The 14,980-nt window shown below is 40.6% G+C and overlaps 1 protein-coding gene across 1 annotated transcript; it reads right to left on the reverse strand.

Annotated features, from left to right (window-relative positions):
- Positions 1-9,856: 9,856 nt before the first annotated feature.
- Positions 9,857-11,345, reverse strand: LOC112588531 (uncharacterized). The gene is made up of 2 exons (XM_025298777.1): positions 10,601-11,345; positions 9,857-10,534 (listed from the first exon to the last, which is right to left on the reverse strand). The coding sequence occupies exons 1-2, from the start codon at positions 10,793-10,795 to the stop codon at positions 10,085-10,087; spliced, it is 645 nt and encodes a 214-aa protein (XP_025154562.1). The 5' UTR covers positions 10,796-11,345; the 3' UTR covers positions 9,857-10,084.
- Positions 11,346-14,980: the final 3,635 nt, after the last annotated feature.

Raw genomic sequence — 14,980 nt, forward strand, 5'->3', positions numbered from 1 at the left:
TTTCATGTATATAATTTTCAACATGTTCATTCCATTGATGCGCTCGATCAGTTTTCGCACCATTGTTTTCTCGCGACACTCCAAACTTATTCATCGACATTTCGGAACAAGTTGTACCGACTGACTGACTTGTGTCAATGCCACGCTGCTTAATTTATAATGAGACCAGCTTCACGGAGTTCTTCGATAATCGATAAAATTTCGTGCTCGTGCGAGTTGTTGCCAGCTTGGCACGAAGCTTCAAGCAATCGCAGACGATCCACCAGCTCGTTGGGATCATCCCAATGCACGTAATCGATATTGTTGTCATTTAAGGTCATCATAGCTTGCGATGCGGATAAACCTTTTCCTCCCACTTTATTGCTCGACGCATCTGATACTAGGGGCGCGATTATATGTTTATATTTGTGTCCCTTGTTACCGAGTATAAGATTTTGCGGGAGGTACCTGCGTCTGTAAGTATTTGTTGCCAATAGTATATTTTTGTATTTTTGCATATCAGCTTCGGTGTACACAGAATCGTCGGGGATTCTTTTGAATATTAGCTCGTAAAGACCGGGTGTTCCAATGTATCCTGTTTCGCCTATGATTATATTATCGTCTCTGTCCATATCGATACGTTTATCACCGAGCATCGCTCCATCGTTACTAAGACGTACACCGTAAACATAATCTATGGTGTTATCTTTTCCACTACTTAGCACAGCTCCCATATATTTTTGACCCAACGGACCAAAATGATCACGTAAAGTTTGTTGTCCTTTGTACGTTCGCAACTGACGTCTAACGGATGTCACTACCAATTCATCGGGGGTTTCGGAAACATTCTCATCATCATCATCATCATCAGTGAGTAGATTGTCGATCGGTGAAGGTTCATGTGACATTCCATGTAGTTCCTCATGTTGTAGAGTTCCCGTCGATGTAGGAACTATCAGAGGATCGTTTAATAGTTTCCGTTTCGGTGTAGTCAATGCGACTGGTGAAAGTTTTGCCTTACGCTTTATCTTTTTTTCGGGTTTTAATATTACACTCTTTGTTTCTTCGCTTGTACTCATTGATAGTGGCTCAGTTTTAACATCAACGTTACTTTCCACATTAGCGCTGCTTCCCGCGATTTGCTTGAGAGGTTCAATAATAGGTTTAAAGTGTCTCTCCAATGCAGCATTTTCCACCATTCTACCGGTTTTCAAAGCGTGATACTTCTTGCGGATCGATTCGCTCGTTTTCGCAATCTCTTCTGCTACCTTTTCACGATCCATGATCTTCATGCTACTATTCATCATTGATATGTTTATCTTGTGAATGTTGAAGATATTACCACGTTGAGGTTAAAATGACGATTGTGCATCTCACAGCACAGCAAAGTCGTTAAATCCTTTCCTGTATCATCCGTCGGTCATTGAGCTGTCCTTATCAATCACTGTGAAACCATATTTATCCTCCCAACATTTGCAACACAATGTATTGAAATCCTCAGATGACATGTCAGTGTTCACATGATCGTTGTACACATGTTTCAAGTTGGTACCATCCTGTTTAAAGAGAATCAGAAGATTTGCATTGTCCCGTATAAGATGCTTGGGTATTTTTGCGTACGTCTGACAGAGATAGAAACAGCTCGAATGACGATCCATTGTAAAGTATTCTCTTATCGTATCTTGTTTGTCACATGCAACGTCATCAAAGATAAAAATGGAATTTTGGGCGCTTCGGTCGTTGGAATCACATACTGTTATTGGAGAATGTAAAGTATCCAATTTCATCTATCGATTTCAGCAGATTTTCCAAGTAGCGATATTTAGGTTGTTGCAACAATTTTGAGTACACGTACAAGTTCTCGAAACGTAGACCGTGCGGACTTTCCAACAAGCTGATGAGAATGTTTGTCTTGCCGCAATTAGAGGGACAACATAACAGTTTAGCTGAAAAGTTCGTAGGCTAACATAGTAAGACAAATTTTTTTGGTAAAATTCGATTTTATTATTCAATATAGTTGCCTTCGAGGGCGATACAACGATTATAGCGGTCATACAATTTTTCGATACCATTTTTATAGTACGATTTCTCTTTAGCCTCGAAATAGGCCTCAGTTTCGGCGATAACCTCTTCATCAGTACTAAATTTCTTTCCAGCAAGCATTCTTTTGAGGTCTGCAAACAGAAAAAGGTCACTGGGGGCCAGATCTGGAGAATACGGTGGATGGGGAAGCAATTCGTAGCCTAATTCATGCAATTTTGCCATCGTTTTCATTGATTTGTGACACGGTGCATTGTCTTGATGAAACAGCACTTTTTTTTTCTTCAAATGGCCATTTTTTCGTGATTTCATCCTTTAAACGTTCCAACAAAGTTATGTAATACTCGCTGTTGATGGTCTGGCCCTTTTCGAGGTAATCAATGAATATAATACCACGCGCATCCCAGAATACTGATGCCATAACCTTGCCAGCCGACTGTTGCTTCTTTCCACGCTTTGGCTTCGGTTCATCGCGTTCAGTCCACTCGGCTGACTATCGATTGGACTCTGGAGTATAATGATGGAGCCATGTTTCATCCATTGTAATATATCGATGGAAAAATTCGTCTTTATTACGATTGAATATCGTTAAACATTACTCCGAATCATCAAAACGTTGTTGCTTTTGATCGATTGTGAGCACGCGCGGCACCCACTTTGCACACAGCTTTCGCATGTTCAAATATTCATGCACAATATGTCCAACACGTTCCTTTGATATCTTTAGAGTCTCAGCTATGTCGATCAACTTCACTCTACGATCATTCAAAATTATTTTTAGTGGACTTTTTTGATGTTTTCGTCGGTAACAGCCTCTTTCGGTCGTCCACTGCGTGCATCGTCTTCGATGCTCATTTCACCTCGTTTAAATTTAGCAAACCACTTCTCAACGGTTGATTTTTCTGGTGCAGAGTCCGAATAATGTTTATTAAGCCAAGCCTTGGCTTCAACAGTATTTTTTTCGCCAAAAAGCAATGCTTCATCAACACACGAAATTCTTTTTTATCCATTTTTTCACAATAACAAAAGTTGCTTCACTCACAATGTTATATCTCACGAACCAATTGTCCGACACCTGTGAAATTTATACACGTTTCTTTAGAAGGTTGGTACTAACTAAACATCTTATGGATTTATTCTAGTAGCGCCATCTATGTGTTAGCCTACGAACTTTTCAGCCCAACTGTTATGATGCCGCGTATGGTGTTCGGAAGCATGTTTCCATGCCTGCGCGCCTCTTGCTCAAGCATTGATTCCGTTCTATTGTCGAAATTTGTCATGCATATCGACGTCGGTTGCTTCACGAACCGCATGTTTCCCCCGTGAGTCGCAAAATTGATTTCGTTAACGGATCGCCGCCATTTAATTTAAATGTGACGCTGATTTAACTATATATATATATATATATATAAGCGCGTCAATGTTGGAAACACTCAGTTTAGAAATTGTTCCTCCTGTTGACAGATACTCATGATATTCGAGAGCTAACCTCCGAACAACTGAAATATATGCCGAAGATTGTTCTGTTACGCGAATTTGCAAAGTATATTGACGATTTGCAGGATAGACTCCCGGAACATTTAAAAGTCGATCCAGAGGTTCAGCAGTATCGTCGGTGTTTGGAACATTACAATCGTCCGTGGCAGCAAACACATATCGACGGTCCAGCACCGCTGATCAGGGACTGTAGTGAATGTCGTCGACAAAAGTCAAAGTCGGCAGTGGTCTATTGAATCGCGCGATAAATGCGCTTCCTATCGAACTACACATTCCCGGATATCAATTTTATGGTCCTGGAACTCGCTTGGTAAAACGATTGGCCAGAGGTGACCAAGGCATTAATTCATTGGACGCGGCCGTGTCGTGAGCATGATATAGCCTATTCGCGTAGCAATAATCTCACTGATCGGCACGCGGCGGATGAGATTCTCGCTGTGAAAGCGCGGAAACGCATAACTTCGAAAGAATCAACTCTAGGCGAGAAAGCTGCTGCTGCAGTCGTTTGGGCTGCTATGAAAGCCAAAACGAAAATCGGCATGAGCATGGGCACGAAGAAAAAGAAGTCGTCCAAGAAAGAAATCCGAAAACGAGCACTTCCAGTAGCAAAACGGGGTGGTATTTTACCAGTTCTACCATTACTGGGAGTTCTCGGTTCACTAGTCGGTGGAGCGGCAGGTGTCGCAAAATGGTGAATGATGGCAAAGCCGCGCAACGCCAGCTGGAAGAATTAAAACGTCATCATCGCGCAATGGAAGGTCACGCTACGAAAGGTCGCGGAATCTATCTTGCTCCGTACAAGCACAGGAAAGGCGCTGCAGAAAAAAAACGTTAAAGAAACGCTAAAATTACCCACGGGTGCAATGACTAATGTACAGTTGGAAAGACTAGCGAGGCGTATGCGTATATCTTTCTTTCGAGGTGTTTTCATGCGTGACGCCTTACCGATAAATGGAGTACGTCAAAACGAGAGCAGTATTGTAAATTTAGACGACACAGAGGGACCAGATACTCACTGGGTGGCGTATGCGAAAAGAGGAAATCGCGCAGTATATTTTGATAGTTTTGGTAATCTTCAACCGCCCAAGGAATTGATTCGATACCTTGAGAGAGATGTAGTGAAAATTTTGTACAATCGCACATCATATCAACATTACAACCAGAGCATTTGCGGACAATTGTGCTTACAGTTTCTCCAAACGGTAGAGGATCAATTTAAATGATGATGATGACATTCCACTAACAGCAGTCAGTATTCGTTTGGCAGTTTGCAAACATGTCGCTAACGCTTACGTTGACTGGCAACAGTAGCACCCTTACGGTGAGCTACTTTCCCGCTATAGATTTGAGTGATGGTGATTACGAGCTCGGTTTAACGGATTTCGAAACATACAATACGATACCAAACGTAAATTCGTCGAATAATAAATTTTACTATGGTGCTAACGATGAAGAAATTACGATTCCTAAAGGATCGTACGAATAGCGCGCCATATACGAATATCTGAAACATGCAATTTCACATTCTCCAAAAACAGTGCGTTCCAAAAATAATCCATATAGAGATGACGAGAATGAATATCCTATAATAATTCGTGCCAATAATAATACGATGAAGAGTGAAATAAAATGTGTTTATAGAATAAATTTTAACAAACCAAACAACATTGGCTCGCTTTTGGGATTCTCATCGAGTCGTATATTAGAACCGCATCGATGGTAAGAATCGGACGCACCGATTAAGATTATCAACGTGAATATCATTCGTATAGAATGCAGCGTTGTCAGTGGTGCGTACAGTAACAGTATGCGTATACATACGATACATGAATTCTCGCCTAAGGTGCTACCAGGATATAAGATATCGGAAAAACCGACACATGTCATTTACCTTCCAATCATCGCACGGAGCATTACAGATTTAGCGGTGCATGTAGTTGATCAAGAAGGACAATCGCTCGATTTTCAAAGAGAAGAGATTACCGTTAGATTGCACGTACGACGGCGACGATAATAAACGTAATCTATGAAATGCTTGTGGTGAATCAAGTGGAACAGGTGAAACAAGCTGGAAATATACTTTTTACGAGACGCGCAATTAACAGTACAAAATCCCTCGTTCGAAAAAAACTCAGCGCGTTGAACGTTGAATTTTTGAAATCTCTGGGATTCACCGTACGAAACGATTGAGAAAGATGATTAACATTGGAAATGAACCGGTCTTTGACGAGCGCATCGTCAAGATTGAGACACATACGTACAATCCATACGCTAACACAACGTTTGGACATAGCGACGAGATACGAATACCCATACAGCAGCAGGATTTATACATATTGCCATGTGAGAGTTATCTCTATGTCGAGGGGAAGGTGACGAAACAAGTTGCAGTCGATGGTGCGACTGTAACGTTGGGATATAATGGTGTTGCATTCATGTTTGATGAGATCCATTATGAACTGGATGGTGTGGAGATTGATCGTAACAGAAACGTGGGAATAACTTCAACGCTCAAAAACTATGTATCGATATCTTCAGATAAAAATGCCATCATGAAAAATGCCGCGTGGGATACGACTGACACTATTTCGCCGGACGGGTACTTCAACTTTTGTGTACCGCTCAACGTTTTGCTAGGATTCTGTGAAGACTACAAGCGTATAGTGATTAACGCGCGACACAAATTGATTCTATTACGATCGCGCAGCGACAACAACAGTCTACTAGGATTTTCAGCGCTGGATCCTAAGATTGAGCTATTCAAGATACAATGGCGAATGCCTCACGTAATCTTGAACGATATCAATAAACTTTCCATGCTGAAAACTTTGGAGGATGCACGATACCTGAGCATGAGTTTCTGCTCGTGGGATCTGTATGAATTTCCTCTACTGCAAAGCACGACCAAACACTTGTGGACTGTCAAAACTGCTACTAATTTGGAGAAACCTCGATACGTTATCTTTGCGCTGCAGACTGGCCGGAAGAATGTCATGTCGGAAAATATAACTCGTTTCAATGACTGCAAATTGATTAACGTGAAGCTCTATCTGAATTTAGAGCGTTATCCGTACGACGACATGAATTTGGTCTTTACCAAAAATAAATACGCCGTAGTTTACGATATGTATAGACGTTTTCGTAAATCATATTATGGATGCGACAATGCTGAGGTATGGTTAACAACTACCGACTTTCTGCGGCTAGGTCCTTTCGTGATTATCGATTGTTCGCGTCAATATGATTCCGTCAAGAATGCCACTGTGGATGTGCAGATAGAATTTGAGTGTAAGGAAAATATACCGGCAAATGCTACTGCATATTGTCTCAACCTGTATGATTGTGTAGTTGAATACAGCCCGCTAACCGACATAGTGCGCAAACTTAACTAACATCAGAAAGTATGTATGTATTGCGATGTAATAACCATATGAAAAATTGCGCCTTACAGAATGTACTAAACATTTTCAATTGATGGTCTTGGGGAGAATTGTACGACGCTTAATAAAACATTATTTCAAATGTACAGATGTTTCTTCCAACACGCTTATCCCCTTTCACCTCTTAGGATTTTATATGATAATTTTGTTTGATAAAAATACAGTTCTTTATTTGCGGTATGATGATTATAATCATAATAATTATTAGACGTTCGATAGACATCCGATAGACATTCGAGAGACGTTCGATAGATGTCCGATAGACGTTCGAGAGACGTCCGATAGACGTTCGAGAGACGTTCGAGAGACATCCGATAGACGTTCGAGAGACTTCCGATAGACGTTCGATAGTAATCGCGGGGCCCAGGTTCGACCCTACCTACACCGCCGCCATGTTTGTTCTTTTGACGTATGCGTGACGTCACGGTCGCCATCTTACCCGTAAGGTGACGTCTACTAGCAATAGGCGACGGTGGTCTAGAAGGTTCGAGCGCTCGATAGCAACCGCGGGACCCAGGTTCGAGTCTGGCCTATACCGCCGCCATGTTTTTCTTTTGACGTATGTGTGGCGTCATTACACATACTGTAAGAACCTTCACTAGACGTCTACTAGCAACAGTCAGCAATGGTCTAGGAGGTTCGAGCGTCCGATAGCAACCGCGGGACCCAGGTTCGAGTCTACCTACATCCCGACGCGTTTTTTCTCTCGTGACGTCATCATACACACTGTAAGAACCTTCACTAGACATCTACTAGCAACAGAGGCAGCAATGGTCTAGGAGGTTCGAGCGTCTGATAGCAACCCGCGGGGCTCAGGTTCGAGTCTACCTACAGCCCGACGCGTTTTTCTCTCGTGACGTCACGGCTGCCATCTTGCTCATAGAATCAAAAATTCTGGGGAGGAGGAGGAGGGTACCAATAAAGAGGGGGTATCAATTAAGAGGGGGGTCGATTAAGAGGGGGTATCAATAAAGAGGGATATCAATTAAGAGGGGGAATCAATAAAGAGGGGGTATCAATAAAGGGGGGTATTAATTAAAAACTATTAATTAATAAATAATGTCTTTTGCATAATTAATTAGCAATTTGAGTTAGAATCCTCCTTTTCTATCTATTTCAATTACTGCAATATCAATGTGATATTACTATGATGATAAAACTGTGTTTGGAAAACTCGAGATGTCTTTTCATAACTGACATTCATACTTGTTTAAGTCAGTCTTTAGGCTTTTTAACTAATGCTATTCCTCTGACATCATCATTTTGATGATGTATTTCTAATCCAAATACGAGATTACGTAAAATTAGGGTTATGAGCAATTTGAATAATTTGATTACTAATCGTGGACCCCAAAGTGAGTTGCTTAACCGTCTTTTTCTTTCCCAGAGCACTCATCTATCATAACTCAATTACTCACGCCGGTTAACTCAACACACTCACGCCAACAGTGCGCTCCTCTGCATATTCTCATCATTGTAGAAATCATAGTTTTTTTTTACAAATTTATCTTTTTATACAATTTTTTTCCCGCGAGTTACTGAGAATTTGAGACTGATATCTTGTATCGTATCAGCAGAATAACCACCTCTAAAAAGATTACTCAATTCCTTTGTACTCACGTAACATTTTCTGCCTTAATTGGTCTATCCAACCGGGACTGATCCATGATGGCTGATGGCAAAGAATGATCCGTAAACGCTTAAATTTATCTTACAAGGAGATGACAAGACATGTAAAATCGATAATTGAATGAGTCATATTTTATTCAAATGGAGGGTTGAGTACATAAAAACCCTAAAAGGGTTTGCGTGCATAGGCCTTCGTTTGCGAGAAATATGCAATTAAAAACATAGCTACATGTTAAATGTAGTAATTTGGAATCAATAAACGTAAAGCGCGGTAGCCGCGGAAGCTAAGGCGCGCGCTAGTATCTTATCGACCCAGCAACTGTTTGCGGCGTGCGGCAAGATATAGGTCCGGCGAGATAAAACAACGAATAGCGGCGCTTTGTCCTATTTACGTCCGAGGAGTGGGTTCGAATCCTCGGAATACCAATTTTTTTTTATAATACAATATTATGTTTACAAGAACCAGGTGATTTGGAGTACGCGTTCAAGAAGAAGTTGACTTTTAAAATTATGGAAAAATGTGATTGTTGTTTGCTCAAAATCAGGAAAACTGACTTCATATTTATATGAAAAAGATTTGAAAACAATTATAAAACCTTTATGTAAGCAACAATTCATATTTGATGATCGTTTCTTGGGGAGGTCAGAAAAACATACATGTGTATAATGAAAATTTTATTGATGAAATCAATAAACCAACAAGTAATTTACAAATTATTCTTCCAAAATGTACTCCAATATGTCAACCTTGTGATGTCTATTTTTATAGACAAGTCAAAATTATTATTAAACGTATACAAAACTGTCCAGATATCCTTATTAGTGGAGATAAAGTAGAATTAAATACACGATATGATGCCACAAGAATATAATCGTTAACACATTATTTATTTTTTTTATTATACAGGGTGGGTGGTTATAAGTTTACAATCTGAAGTGTACAGGTAGATTACATTAAGACAAACATAAAAGTCCCATACCGTTTACCGAGATTCGCAATAATTATCGAGTTATTAATGACAGAAATCTTGAAGAGTGGGAGCGCGCCGGCATAGATAATTGGAGAAACGTTGCAGCTGCTCAAGATACGGCGCGGCCCACTCGACCCAGCAACTGTGGGCGGCGTGCGGCGCCCACGCCGCAGACGTAATTCCGACGAGATAAAACAACGAATAGCGGCGCGTTATCCTTCCCCTCGTCTTCCCGCTATGTCGGCGCGCTTCTACTCCTCAGATTTCTGTCATTAATAACTCGATAATTATTGCGAATCTTGCAACACGGTATGGGACTTTTATGTTTATCTTAACCCAATCTACCTTCACACTTCGGGTGGGCAGCTTATAACCGGTCACCCTATAAATGCGTGTTTTCGTCACGCGTTCTCCTCGCGGAGATGATTATCGGTGCTATCCTTTCCACACCATCTAGCGGTAGATAGCATGGCGCGTTTTTTTTATAGTGGTATCCCCAGGAGGCCTAATCCACTGTACATTAATGCATCAATGTAAAAACTGCTCGAAGTGCCGTCCTTCTCGCATACAAAATTTGGCTCTTCGTTGAATATCGCGCGTTGCTCGGTGCGTCATTTCCGGCGTGATAGTATTGAAAGCCGCGACAATTGCCTCACGTACTTCTTGTTCTGTACCATCACGCCGCTGTTCGATTAAATTCTTAACGTGACCCCATAAGAAATAATCGAGCACATTAAGGTCAGGAGATCGCGGCGGCCAGGTGATCGGACCACCTTGACCTATCCACCTTTCCGGGAAACGCGTATCTAATGCATCTGGCACTTGCCGGCTAAAGTGCGCAGGAGTTCCATCATGTTGAAAGATCAACTCCGCTCGTGCCTGTAGAGGGACGTCCTCGAGTAGCCCTGGGAGTTGATTTTTGATAAAATCCGCGTAAATCTCGCCATTAAGCCGAGCTGGCAAGAAGTACGGACCGATCTGAAAATTATGAAATGTTAGAAAATCATTGCGAGAAAGAAATTTCTTCAATCGAATGGTACTCACCACTCGGTCCGCAATTACTCCGGCCCAAACATTAATACTCCAGCGATACTGGAACGCGCCTTCTCGAATGGCGTGTGGATTTTCTTCCTGCCACAATAGGAAATTCCGCGAATTAAATACGCTGTTCGGTGTAAAGGTCGACTCGTCCGTCCACAGGATGCGGTCGGGGAATGAAATATCCCGCCGACACTGCATGAATAAACCTATGCATTTCAACGGTGATTAATAAAATCAATAAACTGGCAGCAAAAGAAATAACTTGTAAAGCCAATACCTTCACAGAAAAAGACGCGCTTCTGCTCATCTGCTGGGAGAAGTTGCTGCACGCGTTGAAAATAATACGGGCGCAGATTGTTTTCCCGTAATGTGCGCCGCACCAAATTGCGCGAGACATCCAATGCAGTCGCTACCTTTCGCGTGCTGTTGCCGGGGTCTCTCTCAAATTCGTGCAAAATGCGCTCTTCAGTATTTACATTCTGCACTCTTTCACCTTCTTCTCGTGTATGTCGCAGGACCGATCCCGTCGCCTTTAATCTCGCAATACACGAGACAATTGTGTGTCGAGAGGATTTGTCGCGCGCGGGAAATCTTTCTGCGTATAAACGTTCCGCGGCAAGTGCGTTCTCACTTGCCAAACCGTACGTTATAATCATATCGGCGTATTCACTCGCGGTGAACATCTTTACACGTTTCTTCCAATAGTTATTTCTTCAGGCTGTATCGTCCACTGAGGCCGTGTCCGCAGTCGCATTCCACGAGTTTGCCTAAAACAATTGACGATAGACGAAGACATTCTTATATCACATCTCAACGGCGAATCTCTTTACGCAGTCTTCGTCGATCGTCAATTGTTTTAGGCAAACTCGTGGAATGAGACTGCGGACACGGCCTCAGTAGACGATACAGCCTGAAGAAATAACTATTGGAAGAAACGTGTGAGCAGCTGCAACGTTTCTCCAATCATCTATGCCGGCGCGCTCCCACTCTTCAAGATTTCTGTCATTAATAACTCGATAATTATTGCGAATCTCGGTAAACGATATGGGACTTTTATGTTTGTCTTAATGTAATCTACCTGTACACTTCAGATTGTAAACTTATAACCACCCACCCTATATATTACTATATTTTATAATATTTCTGTTTTTAATATTTTTATTATTTTTTATAAGACAAAAATGTAATGCACACATATACAATATCTGTCTTATTATATAACAAATAACAAGAATAAATGTTTTAATTATTTATTATAAAATTCAATTTATTATAGAAATATAAAATATAGTAATATATGATAAAAAAAAGTTGGCACTGTGAGAACTCGAACCCACGCCTCGGACGTAAACGACAAGATACTAGTGCGCGCCTTAACCTTCGCGGCTACCGCGCTTCACGTTTATTGACTCCAAATTACTACACTTAACATGTAGCTGTTTTTTTAATTGCAAATTTCTCGCAAACGAAGGCCCATGCACGCAAACTCTTTTAGGGTTTTTATGTATTCAACTGCCCATTCGAATGAAATAACACATCGATCAATAAGTCCCGGGACTGACTACTAAAACAACATTTGTTTGCCAAAATTCTTCTTTATTCATCAACATAATCTCCTTCAAGAGTGATACATTCATTCCAACACTTTCCTAACTTTTCTATGCCAGCCATGTAGAACGATTTATCTTTGGTTTCAAAATAGGCGTTAGTTTTGGCAATCACTTCTTCATTGGAGCCAAATCTCTTTCCCTGGAGCATCTTTTTGAGGTCAGGCTGCGAACAGCCAATAATCGCTGGGGGCCAAATCTGGAGAATACGATGGGTGCGGAAGCAATTCGAAGTTCAACTCATGCAATTTGGCCATCGTTACCATCGACCTGTGACACGGTGCATTGTCATGATGAAAGAGAACTTTTTTCTTCTTCATATGAGGCAGTTTTTTTGCAATTTCTGCCTTCAAACGCTCCAATAACGCTATGTAATATTCACTATTGATGGTTTTTCCCTTTTCAAGGTAATCGATGAATATTATACTATGCGCATTCCAAAATACGGAGGCCATAACCTTCCCGGCCGACTGTTGAGTTTTTGGTCGCTTCGGACGACTTTCACCGGCTGCTCTCCATTCAGCTGACTGCCGATTTGATTCCGGAGTATAGTGGTGGATCCAAGTTTCATCCATTGTCACATACCGACACAAAAATTCCTGTTTATTTCGCGTAAACAGTGCCAAACAGCGCTCTGAATCACCGATGCGTTGTTGTTTCTGTTCCATTCTGATCAAACGCGGCACCCATTTCGAAAAAAGCTTTTTCATGATCAAATGTTCATGCAAAATAGTGTAAACACTACCAAATGATATCTTTAGGATGTCAGCTATCTCACGCAACTTTACTTTGCGATTTTCCATCACGATTTTGAGGGTTTCTTTTATGTTTTCTGGTGTAACAGTCTCATTTAGACGACCAGAGCGTTCAGCATCATTTGTGTCTGTACGACCGCGTTTGAAATCAGCATACCAGCGACAAATGGTTGTTTTCGATGGAGCAGAGCCTGGATAACACTTTTCAAGCCATCGCTGAGTTTGAATGGTATTTTTTCCTATTAAAAAGCAATGTTTTATTAACACACGAAATTCGGTTTTTCCATTGTTTTGAAAATAGCAAAAGTAGCGTCACTAAAACCACTGTAACTCAATGGCCGCGTTCAGTAGAACAAAGTGATCAGAGAGCACTTAGTGATTATTATCTGTGATTAAAGCATTCTTTTAGATTCTTCATAGACCCAGAAGTATTTACCAATCAGGAGCGAGATTCAGTGGAAAATCTAGTAATGTTGTTCAACTGTTGAGTCTACTGAATGCGGCCAATGGCTGCATTCAGTAGACTCAACAGTTGAACAACATTACTAGATTTTCCACTGAATCTCGCTCCTGATTGGTAAATACTTCTGGGTCTATGAAGAATCTAAAAAAATGCTTTAATCACAGATAATAATCACTAAGCGCTCTCTGATCACTTTGTTCTACTGAACGCGGCCAATGACACAATGTCGGAATGTCATGAAAGTTTAACACATAACTTCTAAAGGTTGGTACTAACTGAGAATGGTATGGATTTGTTATTAGAGGCGCCATCTGTTGGTTAGGTCCCGGGACTTATTGATCGATGTGTTATGACTCATTCAATTATCGATTTTACATGTCTTGTCATCTCCTTGTTAATCGTCCAATATCAACCAGGATAATAAATCTATCGGCTCTTACTTTATCTTGTAACTTAATGTACGCAAAATGCCGGATTATACTTCAAACGAAATTATTGATATTATTCTGATACTTGGAGAATGCCATAATAATTATCGACAAGCAGCGGTATTGTACCGTAATCGATTTCCTCATAGACGATATCCAAATTATTATATGATTTCTAGGCTTGTATTGCGTCAACGGCAACGTCAACGTTAAAAACGACAAAAACATCATATTAACGTACCAGAAAGGGATGATTCAATAGTACTTGCCGTATTGGGAATGATAGCTATTAATCCACGCGTGTCAACGAGACAAATTGAAAAAGAATTAAGTATTCTGAAATCAATAAGTCACAGAATCTTGACCATTCATAACTTCCATCCTTACCATATTACTTTGACACAACAATTAACACTCAATGATTTTCAACAAAGACTAGAATTTTGTGAGCACAGATAATATCAAATCGCGATCGAATCAGATTTGTTTTATTTAATGACGAAGCAACTTTTCACAACACTGGACAATTAAATCGGCACAATTCTCACTATTGGTCTGTTGAAAACCCATATTGGTATTGATAAGTTAATCATCAACATCGCTGGAACCTCATTGTATGGTGTGGAATATTAACCCCTTGGGTACGGATTTATTTGAGAAAATATTTGCATGTGGAACGGTTTTATATTACAATTGTCATCATTTTCTGGTTCACGAGAAGATTCACTATCACTGCTCGATAGACGTCTTGTGCGTCTTCGAAACCTTGATATTATATTAAAATTGTCATCATTTTCTATTTCAATATCGTCTTCATCACCTTCGCTTTGTATTTCATTATAATTGTCAATTTCAGGATCACTAAACAATTCTTCTTCAGATTTCTCAAAGTCACTTTCGCTATCACTATCATAAAATATATTTCTTGTTTTTGACATAATGGGGCAGTGTATCGCAAATAATGTTCACCGAAATACTGTAATTGCCTCTTCTATTATGACTGATACAAGCTACAATGAAATGAACAGAATTGTGCCTAACCTCAAATATCGTTTTAGACACGTCATCCGCTCCTAGGGAAAACAAGTGAATGACGTCTCTCAGACGTCAAATGTACCCAAGAGTTTAAT

Source organism: Harpegnathos saltator, unplaced genomic scaffold (genome assembly GCF_003227715.2).
Source record: "Harpegnathos saltator strain DR-91 unplaced genomic scaffold, Hsal_v8.6 scaffold239, whole genome shotgun sequence".
NCBI lineage: Eukaryota > Metazoa > Arthropoda > Insecta > Hymenoptera > Formicidae > Harpegnathos > Harpegnathos saltator.

Coding starts and splice junctions, on each gene's coding strand:
- LOC112588531 (XM_025298777.1), bottom strand. CDS start 10,795: ATGCAGTGTCGGCGGGATATTTCATTCCCCGACCGCATCCTGTGGACG. Junction 10,535..10,600: donor GAGTAATTGCGGACCGAGTG/GTGAGTACCATT, acceptor CATAATTTTCAG/ATCGGTCCGTACTTCTTGCC.